Genomic DNA, 18,396 nt, shown 5'->3' on the forward strand with positions numbered 1-18,396 from the left:
AATGTGCTGCCTGCTCCCAGTTACTTCCCAGTCTCTAGTGAAAAAGCAGCTGGCCTTGGTGGCAGGAGTAGTCTGCCCTATGGCAGAGCAAGGATCTGGGCTGGGAAGGAACACTGTGGGTACTGAGATTTTTGTGTCATGCCTAAACACATGTCGTAGCCCCAACCCCACCTGGGCTCGTATGGTCCATTTGCCAGGGACTTGAATCCTGGGGTGCCCCGGAGCACAGTTGCTCTCCATGTGTTCACCCTAGAGCTGACTTTCACTGCCTTGCTCCTCCACAGTGCTGAGCATCGATCGCATGGAGAACCACTCCCACATCCGCCGGCGCTACCCTCGCTACCACAGCAGCCTCTTCCGGGGCCAGCCCGCCTGGGACCCTCACACCCACGTTGTGCTGCCACTGTCGGTGCTGAGTCCTCCAAAAGCTGAAGGTGAGCATGTGAGCATCACTCAAGAAACAACATGGGAGGGTACAGCTGTCAGGAAAGATGTAGAATCATAAAATGGTTTGAGTTTGAATGGACCTTTAAAAGCCATTTAGTTTGCAAATACCCTACTGAACCTGGCTCTGTCAGAGGTCCAAGAGCAAACCCTGAGAGCCTGAGCGTTAGTCTTCACCACAGGCCTTGCAAATTGTCTTCAGAGCAGTGTGTGTGTGTGTGTGTGTGTGTGTGTGTGTTCTCACCACCCCTTGTGTGCCCCAGCTGTCCTCACAGCAGTGCCCACGCTGGCTGGGAGTGAAGGGAACTACACTGTGGAGAGCTCCTCCCCAAGGCAGGCGCTGCCAGAGCCCGAGCCCACTCTCACCGTGGTCATCCTCATCATGTACCGCACCCTCGGGGGGCTGCTGCCCGCACGCTACCAGGTGGATCGCCGCAGCGTCAGGTACGTCCTCCTCCCCTTTGCCCCCACAAGCACCAATGGAGAGGGGCTGGCTGGACTCTGTTCTGTTACCTCTGTCAATTGCCAAGTCTGTCTGCAATGGAGAGGGTTTGATTCCCAGCCTTGGTGTTGCTCTGTGCCACGTTTCCCAGCCCGTTGTTGTGGACTGGGCAGAGCTCTTCCTTCTGAGATGTCAGAGCAGGACACCTGAGAAGTGTCTGGGGGTCTGCAGCTGCCATGCACAGTGACAGTGATGGTGGAGCTCTGTTGCTCCTTGCAGGCTCCCCAAGAATCCTGTGATGAACTCCCCCATCGTGAGTGTGTCTGTATTCAGCAATCACACCTTCCTGCGAGGACCCCTGGACACCCCTCTCGTGCTGGAATTTTACCTGCTGGAGACAGCCAACAGGAGCAAACCTCTCTGTGTCCAGTGGAATCACTCCAACCCGTGAGTCAAGCATGTCACTCTCTTTGAGCTGCTTTCCCCACACACCTCCTCGTTCCCTAAGTTTCCCTGAGCAGCACTGGGATGTGGGGGTTTCCTCCTGCTCCCATGGGATTTGTTTCTGCTGGGAGGCCACAGCAGGGTCATAGAATCATTTAATTTGGAAGATCATTGAGTTAATTTAAGATCATTGAGTCCAACCGTTAACCCAGCACTGCCAAGTCTCCCACTAATCCATTTCTCTCAGTGCCACATCCACTCTCTGGCTCCAGTACTTCAGCTGTAGGAGTGCAGTTGTATCTGTTGGTTACCCGTCTTCTTTGCAGTTCCTTCCCCACACACACATTTGTGTGTCTTCTCTCCTAAGTGCACTCTGCTTTTTGGTGGCTGCAGGACCAACCCCTCTGGCTTCTGGACAGCCAGGGACTGCGAGCTCGTGTACCGAAACACCACTCACGTCCACTGCCAGTGCTCCCAGTTTGGCACCTTTGGGGTTTTGATGGACAGCTCACACCGAGAGGTAACCTCAGCCTGTGGGGCTGTGGGTGATGGTGGGGACTGTTAGCTGCTGGGTCCCAGCACAGGAAGAAAAAGTCCTGGGCACAGGCAAAAAATTCCTTATGGGACACAAACACAGTCTGAGAGTTCTGCAAGCTTCCTGTGTTTGCCCCTAACACTTCTATTTGCCTTTGGTTCTCTGCTGCAGCAACTGGAAGGTGACCTGGAGACATTGGCAATTGTCACCTATTCCTTGGTGTCTCTCTCCTTGGTGTCTCTGCTGCTGACCTTCTCCTTTCTGACCTGCCTCAAAGGCCTCAAGTCCAACACACGTGGCATCCACTCCAACATAACAGTCACCCTCTTCTTCTCTGAGCTGCTCTTTCTCCTGGGTATCAACCGCACTGAGAACCAGGTCTGTTGGCCTGAACCATGGGGGTGAGGGTGATGTGTGGATGATGCCATTAGTGTTGGCACAGTGGGACCATCTCTGAGCAGCTTTTGTCTCCCCAGTTTCTCTGCACTGTGATTGCCATCCTCCTCCACTGCTTCTTCCTCTCCACCTTCGCCTGGCTCTTTGTCCAGGGCCTCCACATCTACCGCATGCAGACTGAAGCCCGCAACGTCAACTTCGGGGCCATGCGCTTCTACTACGCCATTGGTTGGGGAGTGCCTGCCATCATCACTGGTAAGAGCTACTTGTGCTACAGCCGTGCCCAAACCAGCCATGCTGCTTCTCAGCAGCCTCCTGACCACCTCGTGTTGCCCAACTCAGCCAGTGTGGAGAGCTGAGGATGGGCTTGCTATGGTCAGCAGTGCAAGCCTCAGCTGTCCCCACAGCAGTGCCCACAGCAGTATTGTGGTGGTCATGGGACCATGTATCAAGGGCTGTCATCTTGCCTCCTAAGGAGAAGTAATTTCTCAGCACATCTCCTCGGGACTTGTAGTTAAAAGTCTCTTGTTTTTTCCCAAGCCTGCATACTTGGGTGACCTGTTGCTGGCAGTGAATGCCTCCTGGACTGGGCTGTGTCAGGGACACCTGAGGAAAAGGAAATAAAGTCCCTGTTGCTGAGTCTCACAGTCCTGACTCCTTCCCCCTGTGGTGGGGAAGCCTGTGCACAAGGCAAGGAGCAGGAAGAAAGCCCCTTCACTGCTGACAATGCTGGCATGGGATTGACATGGTTTGAACAAGTCCAAGCCTGCTGGGTCTGGACCTGACCTCTCCCTTCTTCCTGCAGGGCTGGCTGTTGGCCTGGATCCCGAGGGCTACGGGAACCCCGACTTCTGCTGGATTTCCATTCATGATAAGCTGGTCTGGAGCTTTGCAGGCCCCATTACTGTCGTCATTGTGGTAAAACCCTGTCCTGTTTCACCCACAACCCTCTCCTGCCTCCCTTCTCTGCACCATGGGCACTCGCCCCTCCTTGGCTGCCCACTGCCTGTCCCATTCTCTGTGTCCCTCTCCCTCAGTTAGAGGCCCTCTTTTTGTCCCTCCTCACTCCAGCCAAACCTGGGGGAAGCCACGGCTCAGGCATGAAGGGGAAAGGAGGGGATGTTTGCAGGGCCTGGCGGACCTGAAGTCTGCACTGGGGAGGTCAGGTTGGAGCCAGCCCTTGGCACAGCTTCTAATCAGTGCCAACACTTTCAGATGAATGGGGTCATGTTCCTGCTTGTGGCCAAGATGTCCTGTTCCCCAGGCCAAAAGGAGACCAAGAAGAAATCGGTTCTGTGAGTATTAGTGGCCAAACTCCCAGCAGAGCTCTGGCAGCTCGTGGTTTTTAGCATTTTCAGTGGCCATCCTCCTTCTACCATCGCAGAGGGCCCCTCTGTGCATCAGCGTCAGCCTTGAAGCCACTCTCCTCTCCCACACCTGCCAGCCACATTAGCCCTTCCTAAACTTCGTCCTTTCCTCTTGTTCCTACATCCCCATCTCCACACTGACCTACCAGCTGGTCCCCTTTCACCACCTGCCCTCACAGCCACCTCTTGTGTCTGCTTGGATTCAGCACTCAGCCCTTGTCAGCTATGAGCACCTGCTTCTTCCTCTCCTACATGCTCCTGAGACCTTTCCCTACTCCCTCTTGAGCCAGCCCTGGAGCGTGGCTCAGCTCTCTGTGGCTCTAAATGACCTGTGTCATTTGGGCCCCTGTGTTTGCCACGTGTGATCCAGAAGGGAAGGCCTGGGAGTCAGAGGGAGCTGGGCCACTGTGCAGGGATGTGTCTGCAGTGCTGGGCGCAGCAGGGAGGTCTCTGCAGGAACTTTCCCCTCTGGATCTCTGTCTCTGAGCACTAGACTGTAGATTAACAGTACGCACTAACCTCTCGGTGTGTGTCTGTGTCCCTGTCTGTCTTTCTCTCTCCAGCATGACGTTACGGAGCTCCTTTGTTCTGCTTCTAGTTATTAGCACTACCTGGCTCTTTGGCCTCTTGGCTGTCAACAACAGTGTCCTGGCTTTCCACTACCTCTACACTGTCCTCTGCAGCCTCCAGGTAACTGCCCGGCCTCTGCTGGGGAGGGCAGGGGTCAGCCCGGGAGAGCATCCCTGTGGTCCCCACGGCCACACTCTGTGGAGACTGGGTGCCCTGTGCTGAGCTCCCAACATCTCGCTGAGCTCCTTGTCCCTTTTGCTGTCACCTCTGTGGCATTGAGTGATTCCTGCCAGTCCTTGCTGCTGTGCCTGTGGTGAGCAGTCGCATGGAGCAGGAGGTGGCTGCAAGGAATTTGGTTCAGAGGTGACATCCAAGGGATAGCAAGGACCATCTGGAGGGAAGGTACCTCCATGTCCTGAGACGGCAGAGCAAGACAACAGTGTGTTACGGAGGTGTTGGACACCCAAAGTGATCCAAGGCAGCACCCTGCCAACCTTCTCCCACCACTGTGGCTGGTGTTGCTGCAGGGGACCCTGCCATCTGCTCCTTGGCCACTGCCAGACAGGAGGACACCCCATCCTTTCCTCCCTCATCCATGGCCACTATGGGTGTTAGCTCTCATTGGTATTGGGGGGTCTTTGGTGCATCCCAGTCCGGTGGCCACACTGGACTCTGGAGGAGCCAGGGACTGTCCCACTGTTGGCAAGAAGGTCAGATGGTGGTGAAGGGCTGTCTCTCATGGCATCTCTCTCCCCACAGGGCCTGGCAGTGCTGGTCCTGTTCTGTGTACTGAATGAGGAGGTGCGAGAGGCATGGAAGCTGGCCTGCCTCAGCAAGAAGGGGCAGAGTGAGGAGGCCACGAGGAGCACACAGGTGGGCGAGAGCAGAGTAGCCCAGAGCGCTGGGCTCAGGCTGCATGTCTGGGACAGGAGCTGGCAGGGCTGTCCGCATTTCCCCTGGGCTGCCATGGCAACTCCTTAACAGGGCACACACCCTCTCCCTTCTCCGCAGGGCCCCAACGCCTACAACAACACAGCGCTGTTTGAGGAGAGTGGGCTCATCCGCATCACCCTGGGGGCCTCCACAGTGTCCTCGGTGAGCAGCGTGCGCTCTGCCCGCACCCACTCCAGCCAGCGTGCTTACCTCAGGTAGGGAGCAGCCGGGGCTCTGGGGGCCAGCAGGGCCTGGGTGGAGCCAGAGGCTCCTGCCACTGTGACACTTGGGGCCTCCTCTCTTTCAGAGACAATGTGGCAGCACGTCAGGGCTCGGCCCTGGATCACAGCCTGTTAGCTCACGCCGGCCCCACGGACATCGACGTGGCAATGTTCCACCGTGATGCTGGGGGAGGTAAGGCTCAGCCCTGTTCCTGGGTTTGGGAAGTTCTTCCCGGTGCAGGCTCTGGCTGTATGGTTACGTCTTCTACCCCATGTTCAGCTGCAACTTCCAATCACATGGAGCATAGGAGGGAGAGGCAGATGGGATCTTAGGGCTATTTGCAGCTGCCTTACAGGGAGGTGCAATGAGATGGAGCTGGGCTCCTCTCACAGTACCTGGTGATAGGGCCAGAGGAGCTGGCACAGGCTGCTGCTGAGGGAGGGACAGTAAGGGGTAAGGCACTCTCATGAGCGTGGTCTTCCCGGGGTGGTTCTGCCTCCCTGGTGCTGCCAGCAGGAACCTCTCCCACCTTCATTCCAAATGTCTCCCTGCCACACCATGTTCCTACAGACCAGGACTCAGACTCGGACAGTGACCTGTCTCTGGATGAAGAGCGCAGCCTCTCCATCCCATCCTCGGAGAGCGAGGAGAACGTACGCCTGCGGGGCCGCTTCCAGCGCCAGCTCAAGCGGGCGGCACACAGCGAACGCCTCCTCACTAACCCTGCCAACACCACTCCCAAAGGCAAGTCCCAGGGCTCTGGCAGGGAAAAGGATGACCTCAGCTCCCTGGGGGTCAGGCCTTGTCTTGTGATGGCTCAATTGCTGCTCATGGAATATTCTCTCCATCTTCTCTGGGGCCTCGTTTGCTGTGTCCTTCATCAGATGTGGACGGCAATGACCTCATGTCGTATTGGCCAGCTCTGGGCGAGTGTGAGGTTCACCCCTGCTCCCTGCAGAAGTGGGGCTCCGAGCGGAAGCTGGGATTTGACATCAATAAGGATGCAGCCAACAATAATCAGCCAGACCTGGCTTTGACCAGTGGGGATGAGAACTCCCTCACCCAGACCCAACGGCAGAGAAAAGGTAACAATCTGGAGCAAGCGGGCAAGGGTGGCCTTGCCTGTCTCAGGTTGACTGAAGGCTCAGCATCAGATCTATGTGGCCATGCCCTTGGGGAGGCATGACTTATCTCCCTGGTTTTCCTGCTCCCTTGCTGTTGTGCAAATATTTGACTTCTCTTTCTGTCCGATGCAGGGATTTTGAAGAACCGCCTCCAGTACCCTCCAACTCTCCAGGGCCTGCCATCCGTTGGCAGGATGACCAACGAGCTGACGTGGTACAAGACATCCACGCTGGGTCACAGGGCTGTCCCTGCTGCCTCCTATGGCAGGATCTACTCTGGGGCCGGCAGTCTGTCACAGCCGGCCAGCCGGTACTCGTCCCGGGAGCAGCTTGACATGCTGATGAGGAGACAGATGTCCCGGGAACAGCTGAGCAGGCACAACTCAGGAGAGTGCTTAGAAGCTGTGCCCAGTCGGCATGGGTCCAGAGAGGAGCTGGACACTATCCCCAGCAGGCATGGGTCTACTGAACACCTGGAAAGTATCCCAAGCAGACATGCATCTAGGGAAAACTTGGATCTACTCGCTGCTAGGCCCAGTCGGAGAGATCATGGGAACACACTGCCCCGGAGGCAGGGCTCCAGAGACTGCCTTGACACTTTACCCTGCAGATTTGGGTCAAGAGAGCAGCTAGACTGTGGGCCAGTAAGGGAAGTCTCTAGAGAGTGGCTAAACACATTGCCAAGTAGGCAAGTGTCCAGAGACCGAATAGACATGTTGCCAAGTCGGGATACTTCTCGAGAGCAATTGGATTTGCTTTCTAGAAAACAGCCTTCAAGGGACCTGCTAGCGTCAGCTAGACAAGCTTCAAGGGAGCAGCTGGACTTCCTGTCCAGAAGATCCAATTCCAGAGAGCCTCTGGACACAGTGCCTAGCAGGCAGCCCTCGCAGGACAACCTGGGGAGCCTCTCTCGGAGGCAGCTGTCTAGGGAAAGCCTAGAGCCGCTGTCAAGGAGACAGCCTTCTAGGGAGAACCTGGAGGCCATTCCCAGCCGGCATCCTTCCACTGAACAGTTAGATATCCTTTCTTCCATCCTTGCTTCTTTTAACTCCTCCGTCCTGTCCTCGGTGCAATCTTCCAGCACACCTTCAGGCCCCCAGACCACCGCCACTCCCTCTGCCATGCAGACCTCGACGCCCTCCGCGGTGTGTCCCTCGACACCTCGCTCTGCCACCTCCCACAGCATTTCAGAGCTGTCACCGGACTCAGAGTAAGTGCACTCCTTCCTTCCTCAGCCAGGTCTTGTTCAGCTGATCTTGTGTACTGTCTGCCTGCCTGGCTTCTTCCCAAAGGGGTTTAGTTTGGAGGGAGAGGGCTGTGTAAGGGTGAGCTCCCCAGGTGAGTGGCAGGTGTCTCCTGGTCCTGAATAGTGACTGGGCAGGGAGAAGCCTCAGGTGTGAGAGCTCCAGATGCTTGAGTGCAGCACAAGCAGAAGCCTTTGTGTATGTGAGTCTGTCCCTGTGCCCAAGAGATGATCGCCCCTGCCTCTGGCCTGTGGGGACTCAGGGAAGATGCTCTATGCAGCTAGGCTGGCCTCCTGGCTGGTCCCTTGGTCAAGTGCTGGCACTAAGTCCCAATGGATGTATGCAAGGGCCAGGATGGCTGGAGAGGAGAGAGCCCAAGTCCTAGGGAAGCCCTGCAGGCCCCAGCCACGTTTCTCTCCAGGCACCCTGTTCCAGTATGTAATTTCTTTCCTTCTAGCTCTGCTCCCTGCTGGTACTGCTCCCACCCCACCCCACCCCACCCCACCCCTCCTTCCCTCTTCCCTAATCTCAGAGACTTGGAGACAGTTGCTCCTGCCCTGACACAGAGAGGTTTTCTGCCCTGTCCCCATGTGGCATAGTGGGGAAGGGACGCTGGAGCCCAGGAGAGATGCCATGGCTTAATATTGTTTTTCTTTCCTCTGAGAAGAATAATGAGAAACGATGGCCATTCCTGAGGGGCCGAAGCTGTCCACAAGAGAGATGGAAGAAGCAGGGCCCTTCGTCAGGCACTGCCAGCTGAGGTTTGGTATCCCCATGGAGCAGGGGCCAGAATTGATGGTTGTCAGAGGCCTGAAACCAACCCTGCTTTCCCCTGCCCTGTGGGCTGTGGGACCAGCAGCCCACACCACCCACTGCCAGGAGCCTCCAGGCTCTCGGCTGCTGCCGTGCTCTCCGTCACCTGCCTGGTGTGACAGGTAGTACTGGGTGAGGGTGGCATCTCCAACCCCCTGGGGCCAAGCTCTTTCTCTGTGAGCTGTTTGTGTGTGGGGTGTGCCTGTGTGTGTGTGGAGGGTGGGCAGTGGCAGAGGGACAGAAAATGGAGCCCAGGATATGGGGGCAGGGAGGGTTTTCTACCTTTTTGTATCTTTGTAATCAGAGAGAAGAGAAATTTCTATGGTTATTTTTACGGATGGTCTGTTCCCAGGACCTGGAGCATTTGTTTCACCAACAGCCCCTTGCCAGCTTCCCTGGGGCTACCAGAACCACAATCCCAGTGGACTGGAGGAACAGTGCCAGGCAGTCCTTAAGGCTTTGCTGGCACTGCTTTGTCCCATCCCCACTGCAGGGCAGCTGGCCCTGCTGCCCCCCACCCTCCCACTGTGCAGCTCCACCTGTCTCGGTGCCACCCTCCCGCCTGGTGTCCCTCAGCCCCCTGCAGCCAGGGCTCCCTCTGCCCTCCCGTGGGACCACCCCTTGGGGCTGCCCCTGTCTGTGAGCTGGGGCTGTGTGCCAGCAAGAGCACACGTGAATGGGGCAGCAAATTTGGCACCGGGAGCCTGCTGGGGAGGAGACAAGCTCTGCTGTGCAGTCCTGTCCTGTACCAGGATGGTCCCACTCTCATCAGTGCTGGTTTCCTCTGCTCAGCAAGTGAGCACTGTGTTTTTCCCAGTGGGTGTTGTGCTCTTTAACCTGCATGTTACAGAGCAAACCAGTGTTGGTTTGTGGGTCTGGTAAAGGAGCTGGATGACCCTCTCCCTGCTTAGTAGCAGGCTTGGCTTTTCCCAGAGCCAGTGCTCACTCTGCGGAAGACTGGAATCCACAGGAGCATGATGTGGCTCCAGTTTCAGGGTCCAGCACTGCCCACAAAAGTTGTATCTAGCTGGTTCCCTGTGGGCTCTGTATACACCTCCTCTCCCCTGAGTAGCAGAGGACCCCAGCTTAGAGTGGCCTGAATTTTGGGAGATGGAGATAAACAGCACTTTGCCCTCTCTGGAAATTCAGGCTATCTTGATGGTGTCTCTGCTCAGCCTGCAGCCTGACCCTGGCTCCTATTGGCCCTGCTGTGAGATGACAGTCCTCTGTGCCTACCCCAGCCTCAGGGCAGGGCATTTGGCTCGGGGGGCAGCGTGTTCCCTTTCAGCCCCATGGTGCTCTCGGGGCTGCGTTACCATGTGCTCCTTACTGCCTTACTACCACACTGCCATGGCATCTTACTGTAGCCCAGCCTACATGTTTACAGGAGAGGACTTGTGCCGCCATCCTCCAGGCCTCTGGGGAGGCCAAGGCCTCTTGGTTGCATCCCTGAGTCAGTGGGGAGAGTATGGAGGGAACAGAAGGGCTGGTGACTGGGGGTGCCATGGGTCCCCAGCACAGCCCTGACAAGGCAGGCTCACTGTCATCCTTTTCCCAGGGATGAGGAGAGAAGGGCCTGCTGACATGTTTACATGCCATTCGGGACCAGTGTGCAGAGGGAAAGCCTGCTGGCCCCACATGCTGGGAACAGCCAGGCCCCTCCATGCTGCCCATCTTTGCCTTTGGGAACAAGCTTGTTTACAAGTTTCTCTCCGGCTGTGCAGTGCCAGCACCAGAGTCCTGGGATCCTGTCCCTGCTGCGCTGTAGGGCCCATGTTTCTGCCAAGTTGGGCACAGGGCTCTTTATGCTGCCAAATGGAGAGCAAGTGTCAAGTGCCAAAAAGAAGAGAGCAGCAGAGCTGGTGGCCATCCCTGCAGAGCTGGTGGCCATCCCTGCAGAGTTGGGCCAGTCAAAAATCAGGAATCTGCTTCTTGCAGACCAATCTGCAGCTTGGTCCCAGATTGTAGTGCTGTGACCTGGGCTCTGGGGAGCATCCTCCTTGAGTTTGGGTTTTTTCCTTTGGGGGATTTGGTTGGGTTTTTTTTCCTCTCTCTGTCTCCTGACTCTCTTGGCAGGGAGTGGGGAAATGCTCACGCTTCCCCTTTGGCTGTGTAAAAGTGTATCATGGAAGCGCCAGATTTGGAAATAAAAGTCTATAAAACGGTGCTGGGCTCTGTGCTGTCTCTCCCTGTGCTGGGGATCCGTGGCTGGGGCTATGGATGCAGCACCTGGGCTTGAGGTGATGTTGGGAGGGGGCTTGGGCAGGAGTTCACAGCCAGTTCCTAGGCTGCCTGGGAGTTGCTGTGGCCTGGGGCAAGGTTATGAGGGGATGGGGACTTCAAGGCCTGTCAGTTGCTTGAACTGGATTATATCTAGGCTGGGTTTACCCAGAGATGGGATCAGCTGTGTTGGTGTCCAGTGGCCCCAGGCCTGGCTGGCAGGGCTGCAATGCCACAGTGGCTGTGGTGAGCTGTGGGGCTCATGCCTGGCAGCTGCCAGCACCCCCAGCCTGACCTAGGCCAAGGGAAGATCCATTTTCTGAAGGCTGCATGACCTCAGCAGGGTCAAGTTGGCTGCCAGCAAGCAGAAGGAAGTGTGGGGAGGGGAGGTTGAGCGTGATCCTGGTGCCCTCTGTCCCTCCCCTTTTGTTAAGAGGAAAGGGCAGGTGAGCAAAGGGCAGCATTGATCCACAGCGCCCTGAGCAAGGGTCACCATCAATTGTCACCCCTCTGTCCCTTCTGGGCTGTCACCTGTCAGTTGGGGGCTGAGTTCAGGGCAGCCTTCAGGAGTTGCACTGGCAGTGCCAGGAGCTGTGGTCCTGTCCTGCAGCCCTTCCCAAGGCTGGCTGGGGGCTGCGGGCCAGGGAGGCTGGGGTGGTGAGAGGGGGCCAGAGGTAGAGTGACCGGCCTGGCGTGCAGGTGGGGGGCTGGAGGCTGGAGTGCGGGAAGGAATGGCATGGGTGGGGACAGGGAGCAGTGATAAGGAGGTAATAAATGACACTGGGTGCTATTTGCTTCCAAGCAGTAGCCCTGTGATGACCTCTCATTCCATGCTGGGGGAGTGGATAAATGATGGGGAGTGGATAAACGAGGAGGCAGCAGTCGCATGTGGGGGTGCCTGTGTTGGACATGCCTTTACCTGACCACTGATGGGCATAAGGGTGGACAGGGAGGGGCAGGGATGTGGGAGAGGTTGAGGGGAGAGGCTCAGCCCCACTGCCTGAAAGCTGTGGGAGCTGAGTTGTGTTCACCACAGAGGGCGCCAAGGTGGCCACAGGCTGCCCCCACCAGGCACCAGGGATGGAGACAAGTTGCCCCAACCCTGGAGATTGTGGTCCTGGATGTCACCACTCCTGCCACTTATCAGCCCCATCCCACCACCGCTGGGACCCAGAACTCTTTAATGCCTGGCCCTGCCCTGCCTTCACGCCACACCTTGCTACCAGTCAGACATGTGAGCCTGGATTTCCTCTGCCGTGTCCCCACGGTCCCGGGCCAAACGTGACTCAGAAATTCCCTGCAATCAATTCTAGGTTGTGATGGAGCCCAGGGAGGTGTGATGGGTTCAGTGGGACTATAGTGCCCGCGGGGGACCTTTGGAACAAGATAACAACTGGGTCTGTGTGAATTGTGTGAGACCAGGGCAGTCCACAGAGCACAGCACACCTGTTTCCAGCAGGTAAGCAAGGGTCTGGGGAAAAAACCCTGGATGCCATGACCAGAGGCTGTGGGTAACTCTCCTTGTCCTGGTCACAACTCCTGCTCCAGGACATGGGTTGGGGAGTGGACATCCATGGGAGCTGTGGGGGCACAGAAGGGTGATGGTGGGATCCCAAGCAGTGCCCTGGGGAGGCAGCTTTTGGCAGGAGGGTGGCAGCAGCTTGTGCCCATTGGCAAGAAGCCCCCTGCCCTGCATGTGGCATGGATGCTCAGACATGGCAGCATCCTGGATATGGCTGCAGACCAGGAGCTGGGACTGTACTAGACAGTCCCCAGAATGGGATGGCTCTGGGCACAGTGGTGACAGTGCTGGGTCTGCCACAGCTTTGGAACCCAGCACTCCGGAGCACCAAGGGGAGCATGGTGGGTGCTGTGCAGCAGTGGGGCTGGGAAGTGGGGCAGCTTCTCGGCAGGCCAGGAGGAAGGGCAGGAGGCAGGGAACGGTGTCTCAAAGATCACAGGCTGGTTTTAAAAAATAGGAGGAAGCAGAGCATGGATCTGACTGATGGCTCCTGACCAGCTTGAGCACAGCAGATAAGAGGGTTGGGGGTTACACAGGGACTCAGGCTGGCACAGCCTCAAGCACTCAGGGTCCTTGCAAGTAGGTGAGCACCTTAGGACTGGGCAGGGCACCCAGCGAGGGGATTCTGGGTCCAGCTGCAAGTGGGTGAGCACCATAAGACTGAGCAGGCCACTGGCTGTGTGAGCCTGGCAGGATGGTGCAGCTCTCGGCATGAGCCCTGAGCAAGGCCAAGCTGTGGATTTGTACAGGAATTCCTCAGTCCCACCATCCCAGCCCTGTGAAGGGTGAGACCCCAGCTCAGCCCAGCTCCTCCACTCACAGGCTCATCCTGCTCTGCACTGCAGGGATCAGGGGAGGGCACTGTTGGAGGGATGGTGAGCCGTGACATTTGCCAGGGATTCACATTCCTGCTCCCCTCATGTGTAAAGGGACAAAGTCTGCAGACAGGGCTGTGGGATGGCTGGGGCTCTGCTCAGCAGCTGTGCTTGCCCACTGCCTTGCCTTGCTGCAGTACACAGAGGGGAAGGGTGGTTGGCACCGAGGTGGGTCCTGCGTGGGCAGGTGGAGGGGGAGACCCCCGGGGCAGCTCTGCTGGCAGACCCCACCGGTGCATTCCAGTGGGGTGGATGGGGCTGCTGTGGGGCAGGAGTGGGCAGCACTGATTGCCGAAGCCTCAGTTCCCTCCCTACCCACCTGCTGACTGCCTACTGCTCTCCATTTTGAGCTGCTGCTGCTGCTTCAGGACTCCCAAAACCCGGCTCGTGCCTATCCTCAGGGCCATTCCTGCCAGGATGGGATGGTTCTGTGGGGCAAGTGGAGCTGGAGGAGGGGCTTCGGGGTGGGTGGGGTGCTGGCTGCCCCTGGCCGTGGGAATGTGGCTGAGCTGTCCCTTGTGTCCCTGCAGTGGACTGGCATTCCGGGTAGCCAGGTGGGCATGGCAGCAGAGATGGCCCTGAGCCACCGAGCGCCCCGCGAGGTGCTGAGTGAGGCTGAACTGGAGGAGGTGGCGCAGAGGAAACCTCCCACCAAGCTCTCTCTGCGTCGCTATCTCCACAAGACCAGGTAAGACCAGGTGGCCAGTGGGATGTGCCTGGACCTTGCCATTGTGCACCTCAGCCCCACCACCACAGAGAGCTGCAGACCCGGGGGTTCATTTCCCTGCCCAAATACCCATGTACCCACTCTGTCCTCCTGCCTGGGGGGACACCAGGCTCCAGTGGATGGAGCTGAGGGTCCCATTGCTTCCCATGCGGCTGCATCCACCCTCACTGATGTCCCCAAGCCCCCTACACTTGTGTTCCACCTTGGCTCCTGCTCCCTTCCCGCCAGATGCTCGGGCTCTGCTGCCAAGTCCCTGCTGTTCCGCTTCCTGCCCTTCCTGCGCTGGCTGCCCCGCTACCCTATCAAGGACTGGCTCCTGGGGGACATTGTTTCGGGCTTCAGTGTGGGCATCATGCACCTGCCCCAGGGTGAGTGATGCCATGCCCAGGCTGCCAGGGGCTCCCCACAGGTGGGGTGGCCAAGGGTTGGCCATTGGTGACATTTCTCCCTGCTCCACCTTCCAGGGCTTGCCTATGCACTGCTGGCTGGGCTGCCACCTGTCACGGGTCTCTACTCCTCCTTTTACCCCGTCTTCCTCTACTTCTTCTTCGGAACGTCGAGGCACAACTCCGTGGGTGAGCTGAGGGACCATGTGCTTGCACAGCCCTGGTGGGGAGGGAGCAGGGATGTCCATGGCACAGCATCACCACATCAGCAGTTGGGAGGGACACTTCTTGCCTTTACTCCGCTCCACCAGGAAGGGGGTTGGCCAAGCCAGAGCCGAAGTGCAGTGTATGCTTTGAGCCTGGCCTAAGGAGAGAGGAGCTGACCCCTTAAGAGATCTTCTCAGAGAGGTCCTGGTGCCCACCTTGGGCTCCCGGCCCACACTCTACCTGTTCTCAGGTCCCTTCGCCGTCATCTCCGTCATGATCGGGAGCTTGACAGAGTCCCTGATGCCCAGTGAGAACTTCCTGGAGTCCGTCAATGGCACCAATGCGACGGTCAATGAGGAATTGCGGGACGCCTCCAGGGTGGAGTTGGTGGCCACCATCACTGTCCTGACGGGTGTCTTTCAGGTAAGGTGGTCCCGGCCTAGTCTAGCAGAGAACAGGAGACCATAACCTGTGGGTCATTTCTGCCATCTCTCCTTCCAGGTGGCCCTGGGCCTCCTGCAGTTTGGATTCGTGGTGACCTACCTTTCAGACCCACTGGTGCGTGGCTACACCACTGCTTCCTCTGTGCACGTCCTTGTCTCCCAGCTCAAGAATGTTTTTGGAGTCTCCCAGAGCGAGCAGTCAGGACCACTCTCACTGTTTGTGGTGAGTGGGGGCTTGCTGGCACCCAAAGACCCCTGGTGCTCACCTGTGGGGCACATAGAGGCCTCCAAAAACCTGCTGGGGAGGCATCTGCTCTCCTGAGCACATTCCCTCCTCCTGTGTTCTCTAGACCATCATCGATCTCTGCAAGAAGCTGCCAGATACCAATGTGGGCACCCTGGTGACTGCCATCATTGCCATTGTGGCCATCTTAATTGTGAAGGAGCTCAACCACAAGTTTGCTGCCAAATTGCCCATGCCCATCCCCATCGAGCTTATCACGGTACCCAGAGCTGCCCCAGCTTTCTGTGGGGATGCAGCCAGGAATCCCTGGTGCATCCCTGTCCCCTTCGGAGTGGGGAGAGGAGGGATGGGATTCCTTGGCAAGTGCAGCTCCAGGGCATATGTTGTGCTCTCCTCCTCTTCCTCCACCACAGTCCCTGTGTAGGAAGGCCCTGCCTCACTCCAGTCATTCTCCCCCAGATCATCGTTTCCACCGGCATCTCCTATGGTGTCAACCTGAATGACAAGTTTGGCATCTCCGTGGTGGGCAACATCCCCAGCGGGTAAGCAGGGCCTGGCGGTGAAGGGGGCTGTGACAGGGCACCATGCTGCCCACAGCACCCCTTTTTGAACCCCATCTCTCTCTTGAGTGTAGGTTGAAGCCACCTGTGGCCCCTAACATCAACTACTTTGGGCAGGTGGTGGGCAATGCCTTTGCTATTGCTGTGGTAGGCTACGCCATCTGCATCTCCCTGGGAAAAATCTTTGCCCTGAAACATGGCTACAAAGTGGATAGCAATCAGGTGATGCTCTGAGGCACAGGGCCCCCACCCTGGATGAAAGCTAAGCTTGCCCTTCTTGCAGCCAGATGAAAGCATGGTCTTCCCCGCCCACTGCTCTGTCCCTGCAGGAGCTGATTGCATTGGGCCTCTCCAACTTCCTGGGAGGCTTCTTCCAGTGTTTTGCCATCAGCTGCTCCATGTCAAGGAGCCTGGTACAGGAGAGCACAGGGGGCAACAGCCAGGTGGGTCTGGGCAGTGCTGCCTCCCTCTCCAGGGCTGAAGCAGGGGCAGGAAGCACAGTGAGCAGTGGGGACTCACCCCTCACCTCCTGCTCTCCTTCTGCACAGGTAGCTGGTGTCATCTCATCCCTGGTCATCCTGGTGACCATCCTGAAGATTGGAGAGCTCTTCCGGGACCTGCCCAAGGTACATCTAGTCCCACAGCCTCTGTGTCATGTCCCACCCCTGTGCCTGTCCCATGCCATGGTGACATGGTAGGGGAAGAGCTAAGAGCCACTCCCAGATTTGCCCTCAGCTTCCTCATAGCTGCAGAGATTTCTCTCCTAGGCCATCTTGGCTGCCATCATCATCGCCAACCTCAAGGGCATGTTCAAGCAGTTCAGTGACCTCTGCACTCTCTGGAAGTCCAACCGGGTGGACCTGGTAAGGTGCTGGCCAGCCCTGAGGCTGTGCTCTTGTTCCTGGAGAGGGTTTCTCTGCTCTTCCTGAGGCTTATGGGTGCCAGCGGGGAGACTGTGCTGCAGCTGACTGTGTCCTCTTTCCAGCTGGTCTGGATTGTGACATTTGTGGCCACCCTCCTGCTGAACTTGGACATCGGCCTGGCGGTCTCAGTGGCCTTTGGGCTGCTCACGGTTATCTTCCGTACCCAGCTGTGAGTACCCTGGGGCTGGGGCCGGTGCCATATCCCAAGGACAGGAGGAGCCCGTGGTGACCTCAGCCCCTTGCTCTGCTCCCTGCAGCCCCCACTACTCCGTCCTGGGGCGCATATCGGACACTGATGTCTACCGGGATGTGGCAGAATACGAGATGGTAACAGCACCAGGGGTGGGAGAAGAGCTGCCTGCAACAGGGGGGCAGTTCAAAGCTCCCCCAGTAGTGGCTCACTGGGAAAAGAGGCTGGGGGCATTTTGGTGGGGGGGACAGAAGAGGAGCAGGTGGCTCCATCCCCGGGGTAGCACCCTCCCCATCTGCCCCCAGGCACAGGAGGTCCCCGGCGTGAAGATCTTCCGCTCTTCCTCCACCATCTATTTTGCCAACGTGGAGCTGTACGCTGAGGCCCTGAAGAAGAAGGTAGGAGAGCCACCAGCCTCAGAGTGCTTCCTGTGTCCCCCACCTGCCAGCAACAGGGTGGTGTTGGGGCAGCTGGGGACACAGGGCTGCACTGCTTTGCAGAGTGGCATCAATGTGGACCGCCTGATTCAGAAGAAGAAGAAGGCCCTCAAGAAGCTCCAGAAACAGCAGAAGAAACTGGAGAAGGAAAAGGCAAAGAGGGAAAAGGCAAAGAGGAAAAAGGTGCTTGCCTGATGCAGGAGACCACCCCTCCAGTGACATCCTGCACCTCTTCCCTGCCTGACTCTGACACTCCTATCAGTGCACTGGTGGGGTTTGGTGGCCCATGGGGTTCCCAGTTCAGTTTAGGGCCAATGGGTGAGAAAAGCACTGGGACTGAACTGGGGTCACAGCGTCACACCCAAGGTCGGTGGGAAAGTTGGGCTGTTAATGATTATGTGGTGGAGCCAACAAGTCATTAACCTTTTGGCAAGTTAATCAGAATTAAGAGCAAGAACAAAGGGTGGCCTGGTGCCAGCTAATGAGCCTGGCTCTGGAGAGTGGTGCTGGGGAGAGGGGTGGATCTTGACACATCTGGAAAGAGCCCAAAAGTGGGTGAAGGTGTGAGAGGGGCACCCACTCCCGGGGCCACCCACTGCCTGTGCCCTCACACAGCCAAAGAACCTCACCAAGGTGAGCCCGGGGGAACACTGCCACAACCAGGGTGCCACAAGCCCTGGGGCACTGATGCCGGGTCTCCTTCCCTCCCCCAGAACACAGAAGACGGTCCAGGGGTGTCAGTAATTGAGTTGAGTGAGGGGGACAGCAGTGCCCCCTCAGAACCCACCCTGCACAGCCTAGGGCTGCCTCAGCCCAGCTTCCACACCGTCATCTTGGACTTCAGCCCTGTCAGCTTCGTGGACACTGTCTCCATCAAGATCCTGAAGAATGTAAGGAGCTGGGGAACAGGCAGGACAGCAGCCTTGCTGAGGGTGTCTCTAGGGCCCTGTGGGGTGGCCTGATGGCTGCTGCCCATTCCTTTTCCTGGGTAAAACTTTTTTTTTGCAGATCTTCAGAGATTTCCATGAGATAGAAGTCGACGTCTTCATTGCCAGCTGCCCGGGTGAGGGGGGTCTGCAGAGTCATGAGCCCTGGCCGGGCATAGCCAGCTCTATGGCACACAGCTGA

The 18,396-nt window shown here is 57.6% G+C and overlaps 2 protein-coding genes across 2 annotated transcripts in view; both read left to right on the top strand.

Moving 5' to 3' along the window:
• The window catches only part of CELSR3 (cadherin EGF LAG seven-pass G-type receptor 3), a gene marked incomplete at its 5' end in the record, with an annotated part of 29,844 nt that extends 20,632 nt beyond the window's left edge, over positions 1–9,212 (top strand). Inside the window, 16 exons of the mRNA XM_082288460.1 lie at positions 285–434; positions 708–888; positions 1,166–1,333; positions 1,724–1,850; positions 2,037–2,243; positions 2,342–2,516; positions 3,067–3,179; positions 3,477–3,556; positions 4,192–4,318; positions 4,958–5,071; positions 5,210–5,346; positions 5,439–5,545; positions 5,924–6,097; positions 6,238–6,438; positions 6,610–7,687; positions 8,389–9,212. Of these exons, the coding sequence (XP_082144586.1) occupies positions 285–434; positions 708–888; positions 1,166–1,333; positions 1,724–1,850; positions 2,037–2,243; positions 2,342–2,516; positions 3,067–3,179; positions 3,477–3,556; positions 4,192–4,318; positions 4,958–5,071; positions 5,210–5,346; positions 5,439–5,545; positions 5,924–6,097; positions 6,238–6,438; positions 6,610–7,687; positions 8,389–8,416 (3,167 nt within the window). The 3' untranslated portion in view covers positions 8,417–9,212. The remainder of the gene's footprint in view (positions 1–284; positions 435–707; positions 889–1,165; positions 1,334–1,723; positions 1,851–2,036; positions 2,244–2,341; positions 2,517–3,066; positions 3,180–3,476; positions 3,557–4,191; positions 4,319–4,957; positions 5,072–5,209; positions 5,347–5,438; positions 5,546–5,923; positions 6,098–6,237; positions 6,439–6,609; positions 7,688–8,388) is intronic.
• Positions 9,213–13,233: 4,021 nt separating this feature from the next.
• Positions 13,234–18,396, top strand: SLC26A6 (solute carrier family 26 member 6; the record flags this gene model as incomplete). Its single annotated transcript, XM_082289095.1, is given in 19 exon segments — positions 13,234–13,305; positions 13,308–13,319; positions 13,682–13,839; positions 14,107–14,246; positions 14,343–14,453; positions 14,722–14,894; positions 14,973–15,137; positions 15,265–15,417; positions 15,618–15,700; positions 15,793–15,940; positions 16,048–16,161; positions 16,267–16,344; positions 16,486–16,581; positions 16,704–16,810; positions 16,899–16,968; positions 17,137–17,229; positions 17,332–17,451; positions 17,982–18,158; positions 18,277–18,396. Coding segments are annotated over 19 exon segments (2,190 nt in total).

Source organism: Coloeus monedula (assembly GCF_965178545.1).
Source record: "Coloeus monedula genome assembly, chromosome: 11".
Classification (NCBI taxonomy): domain Eukaryota; kingdom Metazoa; phylum Chordata; class Aves; order Passeriformes; family Corvidae; genus Coloeus; species Coloeus monedula.